This window comes from Pelmatolapia mariae, linkage group LG15, assembly GCF_036321145.2.
Source record: "Pelmatolapia mariae isolate MD_Pm_ZW linkage group LG15, Pm_UMD_F_2, whole genome shotgun sequence".
Classification (NCBI taxonomy): Eukaryota; Metazoa; Chordata; class Actinopteri; order Cichliformes; family Cichlidae; genus Pelmatolapia; species Pelmatolapia mariae.
In genome coordinates, this window is record NC_086240.1 from 41,252,259 (window position 1) to 41,279,396 (window position 27,138).

The 27,138-nt window shown below is 43.0% G+C and overlaps 2 protein-coding genes across 2 annotated transcripts in view; one reads left to right on the forward strand and one right to left on the reverse strand.

Annotated features, from left to right (window-relative positions):
- The window catches only part of LOC134642666 (NLR family CARD domain-containing protein 3-like), a 199,206-nt gene that overhangs the window by 91,444 nt on the left and 80,624 nt on the right, over nucleotides 1-27,138 (forward strand). The window lies entirely within an intron of this gene.
- On the reverse strand, nucleotides 145-24,799 carry LOC135933813 (NLR family CARD domain-containing protein 3-like). The gene is made up of 6 exons (XM_065472008.1): nucleotides 24,643-24,799; nucleotides 19,551-21,345; nucleotides 17,098-17,271; nucleotides 1,230-1,403; nucleotides 859-905; nucleotides 145-683 (listed from the first exon to the last, which is right to left on the reverse strand). The coding sequence occupies exons 1-6, from the start codon at nucleotides 24,797-24,799 to the stop codon at nucleotides 145-147; spliced, it is 2,886 nt and encodes a 961-aa protein (XP_065328080.1).

Sequence of the window (27,138 nt, forward strand, 5' to 3'; positions counted from 1 at the left end):
TGGCCGATATCCGATCCAGTAATTTAGGTCAGTATCGGACCGATACCAATACCTAATATCGGATCGGTCCATCTCTAGTACAGACTGAACTATCTGTTCAACAGTCAGAGTGTTTCTCTAACAGGAGGACACTTTACACTCAACTCAGCACAGGGACACTGAGGAACCTCGACAGACTGTAAACCCAGGATAAAGAGTTTCAGTGAATGTGGTGTTGAAGGTGTGGAGGTGGTACAGAGTGTCAGAGGAGACTCTGTAGAAGGACAGAGTGCCTGCAGGACAGTCCACATACACTGCTACTCTGTTAGAGACAGAGGAGGAGGAGGAGGAGGAGGAGAAGATGGATGTTTCTCGGTTATTGTGCCAGACAGAAAAAGGACCACCATCAGAGCAGTTTAGGCTCCAGGACCAATCATTGCATCCAAACTCACAGTCCTTACTCCCTCCTTTTCTGCTAATGCTTCTGTAACTCAGTGACATATGAAAGTCTCCACTCCACTCAACCTCCCAGTAACAGCGACCAGTCAGACCATTACTACACAGCAGTTGAGGATATCGATCAAACCTGTCTGGATGATCAGGATATGACTGAACCTCCTCCACACATGTCACCTTTCTGTTTTTGTTGGACAGTTTGAGGTTTGTGTTCACTGTGTTTGTGTCGATTTTGAGTTGACAGGAATCTGATGGAGAGAACAAACACAATCCAACTGCAGTTATTGATCCATCATCTGTTCATTGATTGACACTTTGATGATGACTCCTGACATCAGAGATGTGAATGAGTGATGGGACAGTTTGAAGATGGTTGAATGTGTGCCGCTTTGTTTTCATGAATCTCATTAAAAACACACTTACACTTCTTCAGACCTGGTCTCAACCACTGGACTCCAGCAGGCTCCACCCTGAAAGGAGGAGGTAGTCAGACTAGCACAGTCTCTTTCAACATGCACACATAAGGTGTGTCTAAATTCAGAGGTTGCATCATTCAAAAGACCTGGCCTACATAGACCCTGTAGGCTGAAAAAGGAGGCTGAAAAGTCCAAACGTCAGCAGCTGTTAAACTCCATGGTCTAGCTTACATTGCACGGCTCCTGTTGCCCATCAGCTGTAACAGTAGCAACTATTTCATAGAAGTAGGGAAAAGCTTATTTTTTCTCCTTTATTTGGCTTTTATTGGAGAATATTAGACATTTCTCTTCTGCCTCTGTTGTACATTTTCTCCCTACCTGAGAGTGTTCAGTCTCCAGGTTGGATATTTCCGTCCAGCCATTAACAGCTTTATTTCTGACTTTCCTGGATGATTGTAGCTCAGGTCCAGCTCTCTAAGATGGGAGGGGTTGAAGGTGAGAGCTGTTACCAGAGGAGTACAGCCTTCCTCTTCGATCAGACAGCCTGACAGACTGCAGACAAAAAAAAAAAAAAAAGACCAAAAACATAATAAATTTTTGACTGGTGTCTTTTGTACTGGGATGTTGAGGATCAGATGGCTTCAACTTTCCATTTCAACAACGAATCAGAAATCCCAATTGTTGTTCATTGTTGACAAATTTACCGTAAATAAACACACTGAACTTGGACTTTGTCTGCATATTGAGTCTACGCAAAAAAGCTCAGACATGACGGAATGTTTGTAATTTTAGAGATATTGTTCAAATGCCAGAAAGCAGTCCCACATATTTGTTTAATATGCACATTGAAGGACATATGTTGGTCAAAAATGACAAAGATTCCTCACAGTACTACCACAGGCCAAGGTAATGCCATGCAGTGCTTGTATCTGGTTAGACAATATGTTTTGTAACCAGAGTGCAAAAATGGGCAAGAGCTAAAGAAACGGAGATTGCAGGTACAAGCAGCAGTATGAGCTTTCTCTGGAGGGTGGCTGGCCTCTCCCTTAGGAGTTCAGTCATTTTAGAGAGAATCTGAGTTAAGCCACTATTCCTTCACATTGAAAGAAGACAATTGAGGTGGTTTGGGCAATTGACAAGGATCCCTCTTGGGTGAGGTGTTCCAAGCATGTCCTAGCAAGGTTCAAGGTTCTTTATTTGTCACATGCATAGTTATACAAGTATAACACACAGTGAAATGTAGCAGAAGGAAGCCACAGGGCTGACCCAGGGCACGCTGGAGAGATTACATCGGTCAGTTGGGCAGGGAATGCCTTGGTGTTCCACTGGATAAACTGTAGGAGTTGGCCCAGAAACCGGATGTTTGAATTTCCTCGGTGTGCTTTGAACAGACTACACTATTGTCAGTAACTTGGGTCTGAGCGACCCAGGGTCCATGAGCAGTTACCCACATAGCAAGCACGTCTGGCCCGGATCTGGTATCAAGCCAGCACTGCTGGTTGACTTCTGGCATGATAGGACGTATGTCATCCAGATATGGGCCAGGCCTGGCATAGATGGCACTGTCTATGTGATGGCATGTCATATCGGGCTAGATTGTGGTTTGGTGTATGTGGCCCAGGCCCATAGAAAACAGGTCTGGCCTGGATCTGGCATCAAGCTGGCACTTCTGACTGACTGGTGTCATGGCAAAGTGTATGTCAACCAGATGTGCGCCTGGTCTGGCAATGATGGCACTGTTTATGTTCCTATTTTCCTATTTTAGTTAGAAGACCCAAATGCTATGTTGCAATCAATGTTCCCTCTAATTTTTCACGTGTCTGAGCGAACACACAAACTCCCTGAGCGGTCCCTTGGACCGCTGTGAGCAACAGCAGACGTGTGCACTGTGGTCACGCCGGCATCTAATCCATCCAAGTTACATGGTTTATTAAAATAATCAAATTACAGCATTTACATTTATGTTAGACTACTTTTAATTAACTGCTTTAGCCCACTTACAATGAAAATGAAAAAAAAAAAATCTAGTCGTTGACCTGTGTAGTACGTTAACACTATTGGAAGTAAAAATAACTTGAACTCCAATTTCGAAAACACAACTTTTTTTTTTTTATATAAAGCTCTGACTTATTATGAGTGTGAGTCTGTGGTCTAGGAGAGAGTCCTGTAACTCTCTGTCTGCAAAATATAGTATATAATGACCAATGTTGGACAATTAATTATATAGTTACTTCTTCAAAAAAGTAACTCAGTTTGGCAAACAACAACGTTTTTTGCAGCTATTTTTTTTAAATGCAGCCGAGGCATTTTTAAATAAACATTTCAAACTATTTACAGAACAATCAGCTGTTCTGCATCAAATTTGATGCCACACAAATTATTTGTGCCACTCCAAAAAATAATTTCTGTCCACTATGAGATAAAGGAGAACAACAGCCTGATTCCTGCAGGCCTGACAACAGGAGATGTATCACTCCTGTAACACCTGTAACATTCAGCAGTCGCCTCATTGTTCTGACACACACAACAAAACTATTGACTACACTACACACTAACTACACACTAACTACACAAGATTTGCACTAAACGTCGAAAATCTCTCACATCTCAAAACACGCCGTCACTCCTAAAACTTCCCCCTTCCTAAACAACTAAATGCCATGTTGCCATATCATTTTTTTGATTGGTGGAAATGGTACTTTTTTGGACGAATAGGAAAGGGAGAGGGGGATAGGGTTTGTTTTTGCTCACAGGCAGAGAGTGATTTCGAGCCTTTTTTCTTATAAAACGCTGTTTTTACCGTTTCTTCCCGCAGTAAATATAAACAACGATAGTATTCAGGAAGAAAACCAAACATTGCAGATATTTTTATCATAACTCTGGTTTTACGTGGCCTATCAACTCAATTTAAAAACTGGTATAAAGTCCACACTTTTTCCGTCAGTTGTTCCGTCTGTCCTGCTCACATCTCCAATGGTTGTACACGTTGTCATTAACGTGGCTTCACTCCACATCAGCCACACCGCTTTGCTAGCTAAAACACCGGTGTCGGCACATAAGGGCGCTGTCATAGCCTGTCAACCACGTTGATTAGCTGCGTATATACGAGTGTGAATCGCATCATTGGCTGGACTCTGGGATAAGGTGGCATCGTTCTAATCCCATACGGGAGCAGCCAGTCACTTACTGACTAACACTGCAAAACAGAATTGTTAAAGTATTAATTTTAATTTCAGTTCAGGTTAGATTTTTTTGTGCGCAACGCAGATTTTCTGTGCGCAGAGACCGTGCCAGCAGTGCGCAATTGCGCACGTGCGCAGCTTAGAGGGAACATTGGTTGCAATACTATACTGCTACAGTAGCCAACGTTTCAAATGCAGATTTGACAGGTTTGTGAGTGTACACTTTATCCAAAACCTAGTGAGGGTTTACTCATGTTTCCCAAAGGGTGGCTGTAGCTCAGGAGGTAGCTAGGTCACCTACTGATTGGAAGGTTAGTGGTTCAATCCCTGGCTCGGCCAGTTTGCATGTCAAGAGTGTGAATGTGGTTAGGAGTCACTCATTTAAGAAAAAGGGTTTGATTGGGTGAACATGGCATGTTGTATAGAGGACTTTGAGTAATTTGGGAGAGTAGAAAAGCGCTATAAAAGAATCAGTCCATTCGCTGTCTGAACAGAGTTTTGTCATGTTACTTTTGTGCTATTATGTTCCGGCACATGTTGTTATTACATGGCTTGATGGAGGTACACATAAGGCTGACATCTGGTCATGTTTAAGCACATTGTGTGGGCCAGATCCGGGCCATACCAATTTTGCTATGTGGGTATGCCTCTTTTTATATGATATTTGTTTGTTTCTGCACTGTGCTGCTGTTCCTGTGTCTATGCTTGTGTTTATTAGCAGGTGTGTGTGTGCGTGTGTGTGTGCGTGGGTGTGGGTGCAGCTGAGGCAGCCACCTTCAGACCTGCTGGGTGGCTGGCCACACCTGAAGCTCGTCCCACACCTGGAGCTGATCAAGGCTCGTCGGGGAGCTACTTAACAGTGTGGCTGAGCGCTCCTCGACACGGGATTGTTAAGTTTAGACTCCAAGTTAGTGTGTGTAGTATAGTGACGTGCAGATAGTGTATGCCTGCTGGAGTAAGTGTTCTTACGGCTGCCTCTGTTGTCTTTTCTCCAGGAGGAGAGTGGAGCACAGGAGGACAGCGAGCATGGGGAGTGCGGAGACACGGGAGTGGAGAGCATGACATTTTGGGTGAAGACACGACACGGGAGTCGACGGAGCTCACAGGGATTAATTGTGTTGTTGTTATTTACTCCACTGTAAATAAAGCGCACTGTTCATCGTCCTGTGTTTGGGTCCTCCATCCCCACTTCCCCACGGTCTGCCATGCAGACCATGATAACTATATGTTTATTCTGTTGTTTGTGTTTTTTATTCTTGGTTTCATTATGTGTCTGTGTTCTTACATTATTCATTTAAGTAACCTGCATTTTGACCTCCATCTTTGGTTGCTGTTGTTGTTCTTATTATATCAGAGTCTTTGTTTAATGGTTATGGAGCTTATTGTTTTGTTTGGCTCCTTGAGTTGTTTTTTATTTTCTTTTTGGCCAACTTGGCCTTAGTTGTCATTGCAGTATTGTATCACTTGCTGTTCCTATAACAACACACAATGGTGGGTTTTTTTGGCAAGTTAAACCATGTAGCCCATTTAATTATAAATGTTTAGATAACATCTTATTTCATAGTGTAATTATTACATGCTTTTCTCCTCTCCCTTCCCTTATCTTCCCTGCTTATCTTCTTGTGTCCTTGTCTAGTCTCGTCTATTTTTTTTATTCTTTCCCTGGAACACTCTCTCACAGTCTGTTCTCTAAAACCTAAAAGAGGAATTATGGATTTGATCAACTGGTCCCTGAATGCAATTGACACCCTCTTCTCAACGAGAAGCCTGGGCTCGGGTGAGCCTGAGTGTCCTGGAGGTACTTTCCCTGCTGGATACACGATGGACGGGTGGCATAACTTGAGGGTCGTGTGCCTGGCGGGACTGTTGATTGAGGACATTGAAGATATCTACCTATTCGGAACCATGATAACAGGGTTCTTGCTGATCGGAGCTGGCTTGGCCCTGGCTTATCAAAAATTAAAGAAAGCGGAATCGGCTGTTCAAAACCCCACAAGGCTGCCCGCTGTGATTGAAACAATGGGACGAGTCGTGAGTTCTCAAAATGCACTCATTGAACGCAGCACGGATAAGATCTTGGAGAAGCTTGAGGCTGCCGTGAACACTCAGAATAAGACCGCTGAGCGAAAAATGGATAACATCTTGGAGAAGATCACGGGGGTCGTGAGTTCTCAGAATCTGCTCTTTGAGCGCAAGATGGATAAGATCATGGAGAAGCTCACGGCTCTCCAACGGGAGATTGAGAGACCAGTGTCGGACTGTTAGAACAGCTTTGAAATTCACATGAGTTGCTCGCACTAAAGTAAAAACCACCATCATTTCATGCGGCTACCACTTCGGCGCCAGCTGTGATCTCAAGGCTGGAGCTGAACAAAAACACCCTGATAACAGACTGTGCTTAGACTGTTCCTCCCCTATGCAAGGCCACCTGGGTTGGCTGGAAGACTGTTTACTTAGCCTGGCAGGGCGAAGGACACTGTCTCAGCTGAACTCTGGACACACACACACACATACACTGATACACACTCATCCCCCCTCCCTTTCCAAACACCTTCGATGCTTGTCCCCTCCCGGGGAAGATGGCCAGCGCAGACATGCTGCAGGACCAGATGCGCTGTCTACACCGGCTCTCTCTCACCCTTTACCCGCCCCTGTTGCTTGCCTTGTGTTTCTATGGTGTATTGATAGTCATGTGCTTTTTGTGCTGAGGTGTTTTTTTCTGTTATCAAACTGTTCTCCCATTAGCAGCTCAGTCTGAGTGGAGGTTTTTTTTCCTCCTCTCACCTCATGTTATGTATTTTCGTTGTCTTTTCCTATCAGCCTACCTCTCTGACATGTCTTCCCAATGTGTTGTTTGTGTAAAGTTTGGTCAGAAGGTTCCTTTGTAAGTGCGCATGCGCCATTAGCGTGCTGCCTGCTGTAACCCATAATTTCCTTCGGGATTAATAAAGTATTCTGATTCTGATGTTTCTCATTAACCACACGGAGACTTTCAGAGTTGTGGAGACTTTTTTATTCTTTACTTGAACAGTTTGTCGCACCGGTGCGACCTAGGATTTTTTTTAGTCGCACCATTGAAAAATTTGATCGCATTTACGACCAAATTGGTCGCACTCTAGAGCCCTCTCCAGTGTTTTAAACATTTAGCTAGCGTTTATAGCTCAGAAACAGAATCATGATACTTTATTCATCTGTAAGTAATTATGTATATCTCTGGAGGCCAGGCTCAGTGAATTGGAGACCCACAGGATCCACACCCTTGATGATCCTGTAGTTAGCCAGGTACCTGCAGTTATTGTGAGAGAAGGTAACATGCTGAGGTAACTCCTCTGTTAAAAAAACAGAATCTTGATCCTAGCTCTGCTAGTAATTACCGACCTATTTCAAAATTGCCATTTTTAAGTAAATTACTTGAAAAAATTGTTGAAAATCAGTTCAGGTCTCTGTTATGTAAATTACACATTCTTGACCCTTTTCAGTCTGGCTTTCAAAAGCAGCACTCTACAGAGACTGCTCTCTTAAAAGTCTATAATGATCTGTTAATGGCATCTGACGCAGGGAACTGTTCTGTGATCATTTTGCTTGATCTTAGTGCAGCCTTTGACACCATCGACCACAAAATCCTACTTAACAGGCTCAAGGTTTTAGCTGGTGTATCTGGCTCTGCCCTAGACTGGTTTTCTTCATATTTATCAGACAGGACCTTTTCTGTTAGGACTGACAGGTTCACCTCTGACATTGCTGCCCTGACCTGTGGGGTCCCACAGGGCTCAGTTTTAGGTCCATTACTATTTTCTTTTTATATGCTTCCTTTAGCTGGTATCATTCAATCTTTTAGCGACCTGTCTTATCATTTTTATGCTGATGACATTCAGCTCCATATGTCCTTTAAGCCTCATCAGCTGGATAGGCTGTCCACCCTAGTCCAGTGCTTAACCCAGGTTTCTGATTGGCTTTCAAGCAACTACCTCGTTCTAAACACTAACAAGACCGAGACCATGATCATAGCTCCTCCTGAGCTACACTCTAAAATTAGTCAGGTTCTTGCCTCTTTCTGTCCATCTGTCAAGTCAAATATTCGGAATCTTGGAGTAATATTTGACTCTTCTCTGGGCCTTGACTCTCATGTAAAATCTTTGTCTCATTCCTGTTTCTATCATTTAAGAAACATATCTAAACTGCGACATATGGTCTCTTCAGCTGAACTGGAAAAACTCATTCATGCATTTGTGTCATCACGCTTAGATTACTGTAATGCCCTGTTTACTAGCTTGGATAAATCATCTCTCTCCCGCCTCCAGGCGATACAAAACGCAGCAGCCAGACTACTAACTCGTTCTACCAAACGTGTTCACATCACTCCCATCTTATATTCTTTACATTGGCTCCCAATAGAGTTTAGAATTTGCTTTAAAATTCTTGTTTTAACATACAGAGAACTAAATGGCCCCAGATTATTTATCCAAGCTTCTTATAAAATACTCTGCTGCTCGTCATCTCCGCTCACACACTCAGAGTCTCTTAGTTGTTCCCCGTACACGACTGAAGACAAAAGGGGACAGAGCCTTTCAGTCTGTTGCACCAAGGCTGTGGAACAGTTTACCACTACAATTACGTTTGCTTGACTCTGTGGATTCTTTTAAAAAACAGTTAAAAACTTTTCTGTTCAAACAAGCCTTTTGTTGATCTACATATTTTATATTTTTTACACTATTTACATTTGATCTTTTACGTTGTGTATAATGTCTATTGATTTTATTGTCTATTTTAATATTTGTGTACAGCGCTGTGTGACTGTTTGTCTGTGAAAAGCGCTTAATAAATAAAGTTTGCTTACTTACTTACTTACTTAGCCATGTTGGCGGAGTGTGGGTTGCTGGGGCCCTAATAGATTTCAGGTGGTTCTCATGTGCCTGGGTCCTGGTCTTAGCTCGTGCTGGGACTGATGGCCTCTGGCAGGATTTGACTGACCACTGCCTCTGGTTCTATAGGACTAGTTGAGGCAGATGGTGTTACATAATTGGTAATTAGTGTTGTAGGCTGTGATGATTTCTGTGTATTTTTAATACTGTTTTTTATAAATTGCTGGCTTTTAAAACATATTGTTGGGCCTGGGAGACAGTTCTCAGTAAGGTATGTTTCAGTGAATAAAAAAACACAGCAGTATGTCACATTATGTTGGGTGGACCTTAAGAGACGCATAAGATCCATTTTACCAGGGAGTGCACACTGGTAAATGGACTGGTTCTTATATAGCATTTAGTACTCTTCTGGACCACTCAAAGTACTTTGTACAGCTTGTCTCATTCGCCCATTCACACCTATTCCTACAATGACTTTTTCCTACAGTTAAGTGCTTAGGAAAAAATAAGTGCACAAACTCAAACTCCAACACATCAGAGAGCAACTTGTGTTCAGTATCTTGTGCTGTACAGAACCAAAATCTAAGAAGAAAAAATGTGTGCAATAGTTCAAGAACTTGTGAAAGTAACTGTATCTTTAAAACAATGATTATAGAGAGAATCTGGCTTGACTTCCAGGTGAAATTCTCAGAGGTAAAGTTAGAAGCCATGAAATGTGTCCTTCAGGACTGTATCAGCAGCTATGAATAAGGCCTTGTCCACACACACATCAATATTTTGGTAAATTAGCGAAACAGACCATTAAAAGTGAAGAGCCAAACCAGAGTTGCAGGGATACAGCTATGTTTAAAAAACATCTGTGTGTTATTCAATTCAATTCAATTCAATTCAATTTTATTTATATAGCGCCAAATCACAACAGAAGTCGCCTCAAGGTACTTTATATTGTACAGTAGATCGCACAATAATACATACAGAGAAAAACCCAACAATCATATGACCCCCTATGAGCAAGCACTTTGGCGACAGTGGGAAGGAAAAACTCCCTTTTAACAGGAAGAAACCTCCGGCAGAACCAGGCTCAGGGAGGGGCGGGGCCATCTGCTGTGATTGGTTGGGGTGAGAGAAGGAAAACAGGATAAAGACATGCTGTGGAAGAGAGACAGAGAGAGACAGATATGATTTGATGCAGAGAGGTCTATTAACACATAGTGAGTGAGAAAGGTGACTGGAAAGGAAAAACTCAATGCATCATGGGAATCCCTGGCAGCCTACGCCTATTGCAGCATAACTAAGGGAGGATTCAGGGTCACCTGGTCCAGCCCTAACTATATGCTTTAGCAAAAAGGAAAGTTTGAAACCTAATCTTGAAAGTAGAGATAGTGTCTGTCTCCTGAATCCAAACTGGAAGCTGGTTCCACAGAAGAGGGGCCTGAAAACTGAAGGCTCTGCCTCCCATTCTACTTTTAAATACTCTAGGAACAACAAGTAAGCCTGCAGTGTGAGAGCGAAGTGCTCTAATAGGGTGATATGGTACTACAAGGTCATTAAGATAAGATGGGGCCTGATTATTTAAGACCTTGTAAGTGAGGAGCAGGATTTTGAAATCTGGATTTAACAGGAAGCCAATGAAGGGAAGCCAATACAGGAGAAATATGCTCTCTCTTTCTAGTCCCTGTCAGGACTTTTTAGGACATCCTGATAATAAAGAACTACAGTAGTCCAGCCTGGAAGTAATGAAGGCATGAACTAGTTTTTCAGCATCACTCTGAGACAGGATATTTCTAATTTTAGAGATGTTGCGCAAATTGAAGAAAGCAGTCTTACATATTAGTTTAATATGTGCATTGAAGGACATGTCCTGGTCCAAAATGACTCCAAGGTTCCTCACAGCATTACTGGAGGCCAAGGTAATGCCATCCAGAGTAAGAATCTGGTTAGATACCATATTTCTAAGATTTTCAGGGCCGAGTACAATAATCTCAGTTTTATCTGAATTAAGAAGCAGAAAGTTAGTGGCCATCCAGGTCTTTATGTCTTTAAGACATTCCTGCAGTTTAACTAATTGGTGTGTGTTACCTGGCTTCATGGATAGATAGAGCTGCGTGTCATCTGCATAGCAGTGAAAATTTATGCTATGTCTTCTAATGATGCTGCCTAAGGGAAGCATGTATAATGTAAACAGAATTGGTCCTAGCACTGAACCCTGTGGAACTCCATAATTGACCTTAGTGGGTGAAGAGGACTCTCCATTTACATGTACAAATTGGACTCTATTAGATAGATATGATACAAACCACTGCAGTGCAGTACCTGTAATACCTACAGCGTGCTCTAATCGCTCTAATAGGATATTATGGTTGACAGTATCAAACGCTGCACTGAGGTCTAGCAGGACAAGCACAGAGATGAGTCCACTGTCAGACACCATAAGAAGATCAATCAATCAATCAATCTTTATTTATAAAGCACTTTTCATACAAAAAAAAACTGTAGCACAAAGTGCTTTACATGGTTAAAAGCAGCCCATCCCACCCCACCCCACCCTCCCACTCATTCCCCAGACTCTCATTAACAGAAACGGTCATGGATACACACACACCCCCCCCCCACACACACACACACACACACTTAAAGAGTAAAATTGGGCTGGGTACGCATTAGCCAAGTGAGGAAACACTATCACAGGGAGCCGTCTGCACCGGGAGCCAGTCACAGACCGCAGCCTCCAGGCTGGGCACACAGCAGGAGGAAGGCAAAGAAGCCCCCCAGCCAGGCTGAGAGGGTCCACAGAGCCCCAGCAGCCACGGTCGATCACAGCCCCGGTGCAGAGAGCCCCCTCTGAGGAAACACTGGAGATATGACCTAATAAGAATATAAACAGGATAAAAAGATAAAATAAATAAGAGTGGGATACAGTATAAATATAAGTATAAACAGAGTAAGAAGATAAAAAATGAATAAGAATACAATCAATAAATATTAGGTAAAACTAAATTAATAATATAAATAGAATAACAGGATAGAATAAATAAGCATAAAATAAATAAACGTTAGTTAAAAGCTAAATTAAAAAGGTGGGTCTTGAGCCTGTTTTTAAAAACATGAACGTTCTCTGCGGCCCTGAGCTCCTCCGGCAGGCTGTTCCACAGTCGAGGACCATACCACTGAAAAGCTGCCTCTCCGTGAGTATGTGTCCTGACTTTAGGGACAATCAAAAGGCCAGTACCAGAGGACCTCAGGGTCCGCGAGGGTTCATATGGTAAAAGCAGATCTGAAAGATAAGAAGGCCCAAGATCATTAAGACATTTAAAAACCAATAAAAGAACTTTAAAATCGATCCTGAAACACACGGGGAGCCAATACAGCGATTGTAAAACCGGTGTAATGTGGGCCCGCCCTCTGGTCTTCGTCAGCACACGAGCTGCAGAGTTTTGCAAAAGTTGCAAAGGTGAAATATTCTTTTTGGGGAGACCAGAGAGCAGGGCATTACAATAATCAATGCGACTGGTAATAAAAGCATGCATCAGCATCTCCGTGTTGGCCCGAGAGAGAATAGGGCGGACTCTGGCTATATTTTTTAGATGATAAAATCCAATTTTGGTTACATGTTTAATATGTGGGATAAAACCAAGCTCAGAGTCAAAAATAACACCCAGGTTTTTCACTTGCAGTGAAGGGCATAGTGAAAATGCCTGTAATTTAGACAAGAGTTTCTCTCTCTGAGCCTCAGGACCGATGATTAAAACTTCAGTTTTGTCCTGGTTAAGCTGTAAAACGTTTTCTGCCATCCAAGATTTTATATCTAGAATACAGTTAAAAAGGGCATCCATTGGTCTGGTGTCATCAGGAGACACGGAGATATACAGCTGAGTATCATCAGCGTAACTGTGGAAGTTCACTCCATGCCTCCTGATGACGCCGCCAAGAGGGAGCATATACAAATTAAAAAGTACAGGGCCTAAAACCGACCCTTGGGGCACACCACATGTCATTTTATGGATCTTAGAGGAGCATGTATCCATACTCACCATAAAAGTTCTGTCTGAGAGATAGGAAGTGAACCAGTTGTGTACAGCACCAGAGAGGCCCACCATGTGTTTCAGTCTGTTTAAAAGTATAGCGTGGTCTACTGTATCAAAGGCTGCGCTTAGATCCAGTAGCACCAGGACTGAGAGCTTCTGGGCATCCCAGTTACATCTAAGATCATTTAAAACCTTTAGGAGAGCGGTCTCTGTGCTGTGGTTCACCCGAAATCCAGACTGAAATATCTCTAGGATCTGTCTATCATTCAGAAAATCATTAATCTGAGTAAAAACAAGTTTTTCTAAAATTTTACTTAAAAATGGTAAGTTGGATACAGGTCTGTAGTTATTAAAATCATTACAATCCAAATTGCTCTTCTTCAGAAGGGGCCTCACCACCGCCGTTTTAAAGGCAGCAGGGAAGACACTCAACTGAAGAGAGCAATTCATCATGTATAAAAGCTCAGCTTCAAAAAATCCATAAAGTGTTTTAAAAAGTGAAGAGGGGATTGGATCTAAAAGACATGTGGTGGGTCTCACTGTGGAGAAAACTTTCTTAAGGTTCTCAGCATTAACCAGGACAAAGCTGTCCAGTGTCTCCTCAGGTACAGTCGAGCCCTCAGATGTGTTTAAAACCATATCATGAGAAGATAAAATATCACATCTGGTGGTGTTGATTTTTCCCCTGAAGTGGTCTGCAAACTGCTCACAGAGTGAGTCTGTGGGAGTCTTTGGGAGCTGTTAAAATCAGGGTTAAATAAATGATCTATGGTGGAGAAGAGGACCTTGGGATTATTTTTGTTATTACTGATTATTTTGGTGAAGTATGAATTTCTTGAATTCCTTAGTGTATTATTGTACATTTTAAGTTGCTCGCAAAGTATTTGATAGTTGATTTCATTTTTATTTTTCCTCCATCTCCTTTCTGCTGCCCTGCAATTTCTTTTGAGTGTTTTGACTTCTTCGTTTCTCCAGGGTGATACACGTTTTACGTTAATCTTTTTGGTGGTGAGTGGAGCAACGGAGTCAAGGCTTTTCTTCAGTTTGAGGTTAAAATGATTAAAAATAAAATCACAGGGTGCAGGTAAAATCACAGGGGGGCATTCGTCTAAAACCCTGGTAAAATTTGCAGCCACTTCAGAGGTTAGATAGCGCCTCCTCACAGTTCGCACCGAGGTCTCCCGCTGAATAAAACCGGTGATGTTAAAAAACACACAGTAGTGGTCAGAGACAGCCAAGTCAACAACAGAGGACACACTGGTGGACAGCCCATGGGTGATGACCAGGTCCAGAGTGTGTCCTCTGTTGTGAGTCGGCTGCGTGACGTGCTGGGTAAAATCCATACAATGAAGAATGTTTAAGAATTCTTTTGATGCAGGGTCAGAAGGATTATCTATGTGCAGGTTAAAATCACCGGTTAGAATTATCATGTTATATTTTGAGTGTATGTTTGTTAAAAATTCTGAGAATTCCTTGATAAAAGCAGCACTGTCTTTAGGTGGTCTATAAACTGTGACAGATAAAACTGGAGGGCTGCTAAAAACAATAGCGTGGAATTCGAAAGTGGTAAAATGATCAAATAAAATTTGTTTGGTGGTGAGTGTGTTATTGGTTAAAGATGCAGTCCCACCACCTCTCTTACCACTTCTAATAGAAAAAGAGAAATTAAAATTTGGTGGCGAGGCCTCAGTGAGAACAACTGGTGCATCCGAACCCAGCCATGTTTCAGTTAAAAATAAACAATCAAGTTTATTATCTAAAATTAAATCATTAATAATAAAAGACTTATTCAACAGAGAGCGGACATTTAAAAGTGCCATACTGATTGAGACTGGTGGATTTTTGACAGTAGAGTTCAATGGATGTTGACATTTTTGAAGAGGCCGGAGGTTATTAATGTTTTTGGAGTTGCTGGATTTATGATAATTCTGTTGCTCTCTGTTTGTGATTATGACGGGTATTGTGTTGACTGTGGGAGAGAGAGGTCCGAGTCCAGAGTTTTGTGTATTACTGTTAAAAGTGGAACAAATGTAGGAGCTGGGACCAGGGGGACATCAGTCAGTGGAGGACAGATCAGCGGGTAGTGTCGGTTTGGGGTAATGACAGGGCCGTGTGCGGGAGTGCTGTATGCCAAATACCAAATTGGCGGACAGCAAACGGCGTCCCCAGGCATTGAGGTGGAGTCCGTCTGCCCCAAAAAGATGTCTCCTCTCCCAGAAGGCATCAAAATTGTTAATAAAACCTACACCGTGGGAGACACAGGCGAAGGAAAGCCAGGTGTTAAGGCTGAGCAGCCGGCTGAAACGGCCTATCCCTCTGCCGCAGGTGGGGGTGGGCCCGGAGATAAAAGCACTCACCTGCAACTGACCAAGGAGGCTGAAGAGTTGGAGGAAGTCCAGCTTCAGCAGCTCAGATTGCTGTTTGGGGATGTCATTGGTGCCGATGTGGATGATGAGCCGGTTGGCCTGTGGGTGGGACGCCAGGATGTTGGGAATTCTGTCCACTATGTCGACAACGGTGGCTCCCGGGAACGACAGCGTGAGCGCCCCTCATCCGCACGTTCCTGACGATGGAATCCCCGAGGACCAGCGTGGAGAGAGGAGATGCCACCGGGGACTGCTGGCCATCTGAGACGCCCACGCCGCGGCACCGGGGGTGTTCAAATGGAGATGCACCAGCCGGACCGCGTGAGTGACTCCCAGGTAGCCGCGCCGTGGGTCCTCTTCTCCGAGGAGCCGGGGTGAAGAACAGTTCTCCGCGGCGAGTTTGCGCCACAGCGCCGGGCTGCCCGCCACAGCTCCGGGGACGTAGTGGTGGAGATGGTGCAGACCTCAGCGACACAGCGGGATGGCGAGGGCTAGCGGCCAGAGGAGGAAAGTCCACAGGATCCAGGATACTGAATTTATTCTCCAGCACTACCGCACCGGAGGGGTGAGGGTGCGAGAGACGGATCCTCCTGGCCCCTCTGCAGCCACCGCGCGTCCCAACCATGGCCCATGGCGCTGGTTGGAGTGGAGTGGAGCTGACCAGAGCCTTGGGTCTGGCCCCTAGTTGAAACCAGCAGTTCTCGTCCGTGGCAGAAACACCAGCGACACAAGTTTGGAGCCTGGGTTGACTGTTGGCGGGATCTTGGGACACAACAGCTGGGTGGTGCACTGTGTCGGCTAGCTCAGCGCTAGTAGCGGTGGTTTGAGCTTTGCCAAGGAGGATCGTGTCAAGATCGCGTTCAGCCCCCTGGATTTGGTATAGCGTGGATATCCTTTGTTCCAGCTCGATCACTTTTTGGCTCAGGTTGACGCAGCTTTCACAACTGGATGTTGAGGTAAGTGGTGCCATTCCGAAATCTCGTACCGGTGACAGCGTCGACAACGAAAAACTGCCACTTTAGCTTACGTTTAGCTAGTTGTGGCAGTTGCTAGTTGCTAGATCATTTGTAACCTTCACTAAAGCTGTTTCTGTGCTGTGATGAGCTCTGAAACCTGACTGAAACTCTTCAAATAAGCCATTCCTCTGCAGATGATCTGTTAGCTGTTTGACAACTACTCTTTCAAGGATGTTTGATATGAAAGGAAGGTTGGAGATTGGCCTATAATTAGCTAAGACAGCTGGGTCTAGAGATGCTTTTTAAGTAAAGGTTTAACTACAGCCAGCTTGAAGGCCTGTGGTACATAGCTGATTATTAGAGATAGGTTGATCATATTTAAGATTGAAGCATTAATTAATGGCAGGACTTCTTTGAGCAGTTTTGTAGGAATGGGGTCTAAAAGACACGTTGATGGTTTGGAGGAAGTAATTATTGAAGTTAACTCAGAAAGATCAATTGGAGAAAAAGAGTCTAACTTAACATCAATGGTACTAAAAGTAGCTATTTTGGGTTGAATGTTGAAATATACTTTCTAGTACATGCAAGACTAACATTAACATGCTTTAAGGTGGTAGAATAGAGGACTGTATATTTATGAAAGGTAACTTAATTCTACACAAGACAGCTGTTTATCCAGTGACATGATTCTGATTTTAAATTCTAAAACATTATTCTATTTTTCTTTTATGTCTTCTGTTTTGTCCATTTTATTGTACAATACTTTGGTCAACACTTGTTGTTTTTAAAAAAATGCTATATAAATAAATTTGAACTTGAACTTAAATCTTTATTAGTGGGAAAGTGAATCTTTACCTGAGAATTTCCAGTTTACAGTGTGGACTTGCCAATTGAGCAGACAGAAGTTTCACTCCTGAATTCCCCAGATCATTGTTACTCAGATCCAGCTCTCTCAGACTAGAGGACTGGTAGCTGAGAATTGGGCACAAATCTTCACAGCTTTTCTCTGAGAGGTTACAGCCACTCAGTCTGAGAAAAAATTGAAAGATATTTGTAATCACATAAATCACATTTAATGTTAAATATAGATTAGACTAATAAAACAACTCATGGTTAAATAAATACCATGAAAGTTAACTCTAGAACAAAGATAAAACACTTTAACAGGTTAAGTATGCAGATGATATAGCTTTAGTGAAGGTCTTATATGAAGAGGAAGAGGAGCAGTTCTTGAATATTTTATTAAGTGGTGTGAGAGAAATCTTGCTCTCAACAATAAAAAGACCATGGAAAAGTCAGTAGTAGAACCATTAGAAGGAAGGCATCACCCCAGGTCACCTTTATGAATGAAGAGCTAATTCAGCGTGTGACTGAATACAAGTCACATAAAATTAAATGGACTGTTTGCCCCATGTTTTCAACAACTCATCCCCAACACTTTGCTGGGAGATGCTCCACCTGAGGACTCTTTTGTCCTACTGGGAGACTTCATTGCTTATGTGGGCAATGGCAGTGAGACCTGAAGCTGTGTGATTGGGAAGAATGGCCTTCCAAATCTGAACCAGAGCCGTATTCTGTTACTGGACCATAACACACACAATGTTTGGAGATAAGGGTGTCCATAAGTGCACGTGGCACCAGGACACCCTATGCTGCATGTCGAGGATTGATTTTGTAATCATATCATCAGATCTGCGGCCATGTGTTCTGGAAACTTAGGTGAAAAGAGATGCTGAGCTGTCAACTGACCATCACCTGGTGAGTTAGATCAGGTGGTGGGACAGGATTCAGAGCAGACCTGGGCCACCTAAGTGTATAGTAAAGTAAAGGTGCGCTGGAAATGTCCAGCAGACACCCCGGCCATGAGATCTTCAACTCCCAACTCTGGCTGAGCTTCAACAGCATTCTTAGGGAGATTGGGGACATTGAGTCCAAATGGACCATGTTCAGCACCTCCATTGCTGAAGCTGCTGCACTGAGCTGTGGCTGCAAGTTGGTTGGTGCGTATCATGGTGGTAACCCCCTAACAACATGGTGGATTCCACAGGTGAAGGGAACCATCATGCTTAAGTAGCTCTCCTATTGGGCTTGGTTAGGTTGTGGGACTTCGGAGGCACTCGATAGGTACAGACAGGACAAATGTAATGTGACTCAGGCAGTGGATGAAGCAAACATTCCTTTGTGGGAGGAGTTCAGAGGGGCCATTGAAAGACTTTCGGACTGCCTCGAAGAGATTCTGGCAAACCATCAGACGACTTAAAGGGAGACTCTACCTGCACCTGTGTACCTTGCAGGTGGAGCACTGCTGGCAGTTAAAAAAAAAAAAAGTAATTGGTGGCAGGGCACCTGGGGTGGATGAGGTTTGCCCTGTGTTCCTGGCTGGATGTCTAGGGCAGTCGTGGTTGACATGCCTCTAGAATGTTGCGTGGAGACTATATTACTGCAGGGGCTTTGCCTTACAATATGAAGTGCCTTGAGGCAATCTGCTGTTGTGATTTGGTGCTTTACAGATAAAACTGAATTGAAAATTGAACTGAAATAATGCTGGTGCAACAAGGCAAAACAACAAAAAATGTATTTTTTAAAGAAACTTTTGTCCTTCAAGGTGGATTTAAAATTATTTTGTGTTTTATTGTGACTTTTATTGAAAGAGTCTTAGTTTTTTTTTGTATCATTTCTTGATTTTGAAATGTCTCTGAGACTCAGACAAAGGCAAAAAGAAATACAGTAACAATAGCTAGTGAGCTGCTAGGAACTGCACTGCCAAATTTAGAAAGCATTTATATATTATATTTATAAGGACCATAGGAGTAGGTCTTTATAAAGGAGTAAAGCAAGGATAAAGAATAAGATAAGATAAGATAAGAACTTTATTTATTGCGAGGAAAATTCTTTTATCATAAACATGCTCAATGCAGCAAGAGAAACAGATGAACAGAGAAATAAAGATTTGCAATAACATACAATAAGAATTGTAGGATACTGTATTATACAGTAGGATAGTGCAAATATAATATAAAAATAACACTAACACAGAAACCATATAACTATTCCAGGTAAAATCAATAACATAACTGTCAGTGCAAATACTATTGTGAGTGGTATGAAGGATCCACTTGCCTCCTTTTAAATATTACAATTTGAATTGTGCTATTGCCCCCTTTTTTTCACAACAAACAGGCCAAAATTTTATTTTTTTCCTCAAGCCATGTTGTGCGTTTTATGTGGTGTGTATGAATGTCAGGTGGCTTCCACTTAAATTTCCCCACAGGTAACAATAAATGTAGCTATCAATTGTGTTTACTTACAGAGCTTTGTTGGAGGCTTTGACCACTGGCAGCAGCCTCATAAGAGCCTCCTCTGAAGCAGAATATTTCTTCAGGTCAAACACCTCCAGATCTTCTTCTGATGACAGTAAGATGAAGGCCAGAGCTGACCACTGAGCAGGAGACAGTTTGTCTGTGGACAGACGCTCTGATCTCAGGGACAGTTGGATCTCCTCCACTAGAGAACGATCATTCAGTTCATTCAGACAGTGGAACAGATTGATGCTTTTCTCTGCAGACAGATTCTTACTGAGCTTCTCCTTGATATACTGGAGTGTTTCCTTATTGCTCTGTGGGCTACTTCCTGTCTTGGTCAGCAGGCCTCGTAGGGTATTTTGATTGGTCTCCAGTGAAAGACCCAGGAGGAAGCGGAGGAACAAGTCCAGGCGTCCATTTGGACTCTGTAAGGCTTTGTCCACAGCTCTCTGGTAAAAGGTTTCATCTCTGGACTCTGTTGGTTTAGACTGCTGGTAAGTTGTTTGCTGTTCTTCAAGAAGATTAAGTCCAGAATTGATGAAGGTGCGATGCACATGATAAGCAGCCAGAAACTCCTGAACGCTTAAATGGACAAAGCAGAACACCTTGTCCTGGTTCAGCCCACTCTTTTCTTTAAAGATCTGTGTGAACACTCCTGAGTAGACTGAGGCTGCTCTGATATCGATGTCACACTCTATCAGGTCTGACTCATAGAAGATCAGGTGGTCTTTCTCCAGCTGTTCAAAAGCCAGTTTTCCCAGAGACTCAATCATCTTCCTGCTCTCTGGACTCCAGTGTGCATCTGTCTCAACTCCTCCATCATACTTTATGTTCTTTCGTTTGGCCTGAACCACCAGAAAGTGGATGTACATCTCAGTCAGGGTCTTGGGAAGCCCTCCTATCTTTCTGGTTTTCAGCACATCCTCCAGAACTGTAGCAGTGATCCAGCAGAAGATTGGGATGTGACACATGATGTGGAGGCTTCGTGATGTCTTGATGTGAAAGATGATCCTGCTGACCTTCTCCTCATCTCTGAATCTCTTTCTAAAGTACTCCTCCTTCTGTGGGTCAGTAAACCCTCTGATCTCTGTCACCATCCCGGTACATTCAGGTGGGATCTGATTGGCTGCTGCAGGTCGTGTGGTTATCCAGAGCTGAGCAGAGGGAAGCAGGTTCCCCCGGATAAGATTTGTCAGTATCACATCCACTGAGGTGGGCTTTGTAACATCAGTCACACTCTCAGTGTTGTTGAAGTCCAGAGGAAATCGATATTCATCCAGACCATCAAAGATGAACACAACCTGGAAGTATTCAAAGCTGCAGATTCCTGCTTCTTTGGTTTCAGTAAAGAAGTGATGAATAAGTTCCACCAAGCTGAACTTTCTTTCTTTCAGCACATTCAGCTCTCTGAAAGTGAATAGAAATATGAGTTGGATGTCCTGGTTGGTTTGGTCTTCAGCCCAGTCGAGGGTATATTTCTGTGTTAAGACTGTTTTCCCAATGCCAGCCACTCCCATTGTCAGCACTCTTTTGATCTGTTCATCTCGTCCAGATAAGTCTTTAAAGATGTCTTTTAGTCTGATTGTCTTTTCTGGTTTGTCTGGTTTCCTGGATGCTGTTTCAATCTGTCTGACCTCATGTTCATCATTGACCTCTGCTGTCACTCCCTCTGTGATGTAGAGCTCTGTGTAGATGTCATTCAGAAGAGCTTTGTTTCCTGCTATAGCAATCCCCTCAAACACACACTGGAGCTTCATTTTAAGTTTTGACTTGAATTTAGTTTGACACTTCTGGAGGGCCTCTGAAGGAATAAACAAGAGATTTTAAAAATGTCAGTGAAAACGCCTGCAGTCATCCCTTTTCAAATTAATCAGTTTTTAGGACATTTTTTTATTTGGCCATCTCTGATTTGAATAGAAAGTGTATGGTTTAAATTTTGACCAATTTTGAAAAATGGCTCATGTACCCACTTTCAGGCTGTTTGTGTGTGTGAGTTGTTGGGGGGGGGGGCATGTTGGTCATATTGAAAAGTGAGACAATGTTTGGACCAGACTACCTAAAAACTATTAAAGATTCACTGGTCTTTCTTCGCATCAAAATGAATTTGCAACAGATACATTAAAAAACTGCCAATAATTGGTAAGAGTATAAAAAGTAGTCCCATATTTGAGCATACACTAATAAAGATCTTCAAATTGCTAAAACATCTGGCTCCAGCAGATCCAGCAATACCATCCAAGATCTCTGTCCAGGCGAGCACAGTACTAGGAACAGAAAACTGAGCAGGACCTTCAAGTTCTCAGGCCTGTGGTAGAGAACTTGAGCTTGAAGGATAAAGTCCACCCCGCAGGGCGAGTGAGGAATTTATATACAGTGGAACCCCGACTTACGAATACCCCATTTAACGAAAAATTCAACTTACGAAGGCACTTAACGGCAATATTTCTGCCCGTGTTACGGCAAAATACCTGTGTAACGAAATCCGCTGGCTCTGATTGGCTGAGCACAGAATGCCTACAATCCCCACAATGCCTTCCGAATCACGTGACAACCCCCTTGGCTTTCGTACTTGCGCTTCGCTGTTCCACTTAAACGACGTATTGTTGTTGCAGTTAGCAATTAGCCTAGCCTATCGTTCACTCAAAAGGCACGATGGGTGCTTAGACTTACGAAAATCTTCGACTTGCGAAAGACCCTCGGGAACGAATTAATTTCGTAAGTCGGGGTTCCACTGTATGTGAATAAATATGTGGTTTTTTTTTCAGTGAGTGTCCTAAATGATCTGAATTTGGGGCTTATATAATGATTGCTATGAAAGTTTATACAGTTTATATAAATATAATACTACATTCTAGTATTTTTTTCTTATGGATGGCCCATTCTAATAACCCCACCTTCCCAACATTTTTCCACAAAAACGAGGCAATGTTTGAACTTTAGGAGAGGGTTATGTTTTTGCACAGGTTTACACTTTAACATCTAATATTGTGTTTAATTAAATGTATTAATTAGACTGAACTCAGTTTTTATCAATTTGTTATTAGAACTCAGTTTAAGTAAGATACCAGTAGTTTTTACTCAACAAAAAACTGATCAACTCAGTTTATTTGAGTTGTCTTAACTTGAAAAAAACTAAGTAAGGGGAAACTTTACTTCTCAGTGCGGAAGGATACAACGATATGGTTTGAAAATTCCACGTCACTACCTTCCTCCTCCCTCGCACAGATTAGTCTGCATGTTCATGGTCCCCACATTTTTTTCTGAAATATGTTGAGCAAACCTGGAGAAGCTTCAGCTCAAGAGGTTATTGTTGTCATTGCTGTGATTCTTTACGTGATACACTGATTTGGTGAATAAATGGTTACTCTTATTCAAACTGTTTTTGTGCCTTCTCTCAGTTCAGCACCAGGTTTATGAACTTGCTAGTGTAACGGGTGTTTTAAAAAATTATTTATATTTCACCAAATATCCATCCTCTAGTGTTATTTTGGGTTGTCAGTATTGTTTATGTACATGTGTATGTATTTATTTTCTGTATTTGTGTTTTGGGAGCTTTTATTTTGTTTGTGTGACCGTTGACTTCTCATGAGGTCACTTCCTGTAGTTGTGATGTCCTCCTCAGTCGCCTAGAGGCCCCGCTGAGGAGAGGTGAGTCTACACTAGTGTTCCTAGTTACAGAGTGATTAAACACAGTTAACAAAAGTGATTCAAACACTACTCGTTCCCTTTATGCATTTTGTCTCACAGTTTTGTTAGACGTTTTATATATGTGTGTGTGTGTGTGTGTATATATATATATATATATATATATATATATATATATATATATATATATATATATATATATATATATATATATATATATATATATATATATATATATATATATATATATATATATATATATCGTAGTGGTTAGACTACACGCCTTTGGAGCAGAGGATCGCAAGTTCGATTCCTGCCTGGGGCGTCTGTATCCAGTAAGGGTCCTAAGGCTAGACCCCCTATGCTAAGCGAGCCTACCACAGACATGAGCGAGACAGATAAATATGAAGGCATGCCGGCTCGGACGTCGCCCGGATCAACAAGGTCCGCGTCAGGTGTTGAGGAACCAGGGCACCCTGACGACAAGTGGGCTACTGGAACAAGAAGGCATCGGTGGGCAAGAGATGAAAACAGGGCGTTGTTGGAATGCTACTACACAAGTAACCCTGGCGGAAGGGGTTACATGAATAGGATGAGGGACCTATGGATTCTTCGATACCCAACATCCACAATGACAGGACGCCAGGACAGGGGGGAGATATCATCACCCCCACCCGAGATTGGGTACATAGCCCCAAGTGCGATAGGAGAAGGATCGTTGAGTGCGAGAGGAACTGACCTGAAAGATAGCTTGAAACCTGGATCCCCCGTAGCCGGTTACCAAGATTACGTGAAGTACCCTCAGAAGGTCTGCTAGATGATGTTAATCCAGCACTACGGATGATACCTACAACCACGATTACCGACACTAACAAGCTGATCTACACTACGGCAGCAGTGATCAGTGAGATGCTTGGCTACAAGTTGAACAGCCACAAGGGGCAATACCCTCCATGGAGAAGGAGGCTAGAGGGCAAGATCAAAGTAGCACGAAGGGAGGTTAGCCAACTAACGGAGTTGCAGAAAGGCGCGGCAAAGAAGGTGCATAAGAAATACAGCAAGCTGTCCATACCTGAGGCCTTGGAAACTGCCAAGCAAAGACTCACAGCCTTGGCCAGCCACTTGAGGAGGTACACCAGAGAGATAGAAGGCAAGAGAATAAACCAGCTGTTCTCCACAGAACCAGCAAAGGTGTACTCTCAGTGGCAAGGGAACAATAAGAGAACAGCACCACCAAGGCTGGAGACGGAGCAATACTGGAAGAGCATATGGGAGAAGGACGCAACCCATAACGGCAATGCTCAGTGGCTTGTGGATCTGAGGGCAGACCATAGCGACCTCCCTGAACAGGGTCCAGTAACCATCACAGTGGCAGATATCCAAGAAAGGGTCTCCAGTATGAAGAGTTGGACAGCACCAGGGCCCGACATGGTCGGGCCCTGGTGTAACTAACCCGACATGGTCGGGCCCTGGTGCTGGACGTGCTGTCCAGCACCAGGACAGCACGTCCAGCTGGTGCTGTCCAGCTGGACGTGCTGGACAGCACCAGGACAGCACGTCCAGCTGGTGCTGTCCAGCTGGACGTGCTGGACAGCACCAGGGCCCGACATGGTCGGGCCCTGGTGCTGGACGTGCTGTCCAACTCTTCATACTGGAGACCCTTTCTTGGATATCTGCCACTGTGATGGTTACTGGACCCTGTTCAGGGAGGTCGCTATGGTCTGCCCTCAGATCCACAAGCCACTGAGCATTGCCGTTATGGGTTGCGTCCTTCTCCCATATGCTCTTCCAGTATTGCTCCGTCTCCAGCCTTGGTGGTGCTGTTCTCTTATTGTTCCCTTGCCACTGAGAGTACACCTTTGCTGGTTCTGTGGAGAACAGCTGGTTTATTCTCTTGCCTTCTATCTCTCTGGTGTACCTCCTCAAGTGGCTGGCCAAGGCTGTGAGTCTTTGCTTGGCAGTTTCCAAGGCCTCAGGTATGGACAGCTTGCTGTATTTCTTATGCACCTTCTTTGCCGCGCCTTTCTGCAACTCCGTTAGTTGGCTAACCTCCCTTCGTGCTACTTTGATCTTGCCCTCTAGCCTCCTTCTCCATGGAGGGTATTGCCCCTTGTGGCTGTTCAACTTGTAGCCAAGCATCTCACTGATCACTGCTGCCGTAGTGTAGATCAGCTTGTTAGTGTCGGTAATCGTGGTTGTAGGTATCATCCGTAGTGCTGCATTAACATCATCTAGCAGACCTTCTGAGGGTACTTCACGTAATCTTGGTAACCGGCTACGGGGGATCCAGGTTTCAAGCTATCTTTCAGGTCAGTTCCTCTCGCACTCAACGATCCTTCTCCTATCGCACTTGGGGCTATGTACCCAATCTCGGGTGGGGGTGATGATATCTCCCCCCTGTCCTGGCGTCCTGTCATTGTGGATGTTGGGTATCGAAGAATCCATAGGTCCCTCATCCTATTCATGTAACCCCTTCCGCCAGGGTTACTTGTGTAGTAGCATTCCAACAACGCCCTGTTTTCATCTCTTGCCCACCGATGCCTTCTTGTTCCAGTAGCCCACTTGTCGTCAGGGTGCCCTGGTTCCTCAACACCTGACGCGGACCTTGTTGATCCGGGCGACGTCCGAGCCGGCATGCCTTCATATTTATCTGTCTCGCTCATGTCTGTGGTAGGCTCGCTTAGCATAGGGGGTCTAGCCTTAGGACCCTTACTGGATACAGACGCCCCAGGCAGGAATCGAACTTGCGATCCTCTGCTCCAAAGGCGTGTAGTCTAACCACTACGATATATATATATATATATATATATATATATATATATATATATATATATATATATATATACACACACACACACACATATATAAAACGTCTAACAAAACTGTGAGACAAAATGCATAAAGGGAACGAGTAGTGTTTGAATCACTTTTGTTAACTGTGTTTAATCACTCTGTAACTAGGAACACTAGTGTAGACTCACCTCTCCTCAGCGGGGCCTCTAGGCGACTGAGGAGGACATCACAACTACAGGAAGTGACCTCATGAGAAGTCAACGGTCACACAAACAAAATAAAAGCTCCCAAAACACAAATACAGAAAATAAATACATACACATGTACATAAACAATACTGACAACCCAAAATAACACTAGAGGATGGATATTTGGTGAAATATAAATAATTTTTTAAAACACCCGTTACACTAGCAAGTTCATAAACCTGGTGCTGAACTGAGAGAAGGCACAAAAACAGTTTGAATAAGAGTAACCATTTATTCACCAAATCAGTGTATCACGTAAAGAATCACAGCAATTCAATGACAGCAATGACAACAATAACCTCTTGAGCTGAAGCTTCTCCAGGTTTGCGCAACATACATACATACATACATACATACATATATATATATATATATATATATATATATATATATAACATATAACATATTGTGATTTAAAAATAGCAAGTTACACAATTTTTTACAAGTTACAAAAAAAAACTTTGGGTTTTTTTTAGTTCTGGGAAATAATTAGATTTTACAGCGTAGAATTAACATCTGCATGTAAAACCACATCATGACTTTTACTTCATTATTTCGTTTTTAGTTGATTGTTTCTATCTGATTGAGGTTTTCTTTGTTTCATATTATAACTGATGGCTAATTCAAGCACTTAGTAGTTGTTAGTTCAGTGTCCCAAAAGTTGATTCTGTTCATCTGGTCGTAGCGTTTTCAGTGGGAGAAACGTTTCATCATGATCCAGGTGACTTCTTGAGTCTCAGCTGACTGCAGGTTTCCCCAATCTCATAAACAGTACATTTGCATAATGACTGAAACCAGCCCACTGAAGGAACAATGGGCTGGGGGGTCAGTTCCTTGATTATTAATATACAAAATTGTCATGACGATTGATCAAAGCCCATTGATCATTGATCAGTGGCCATGAGTAA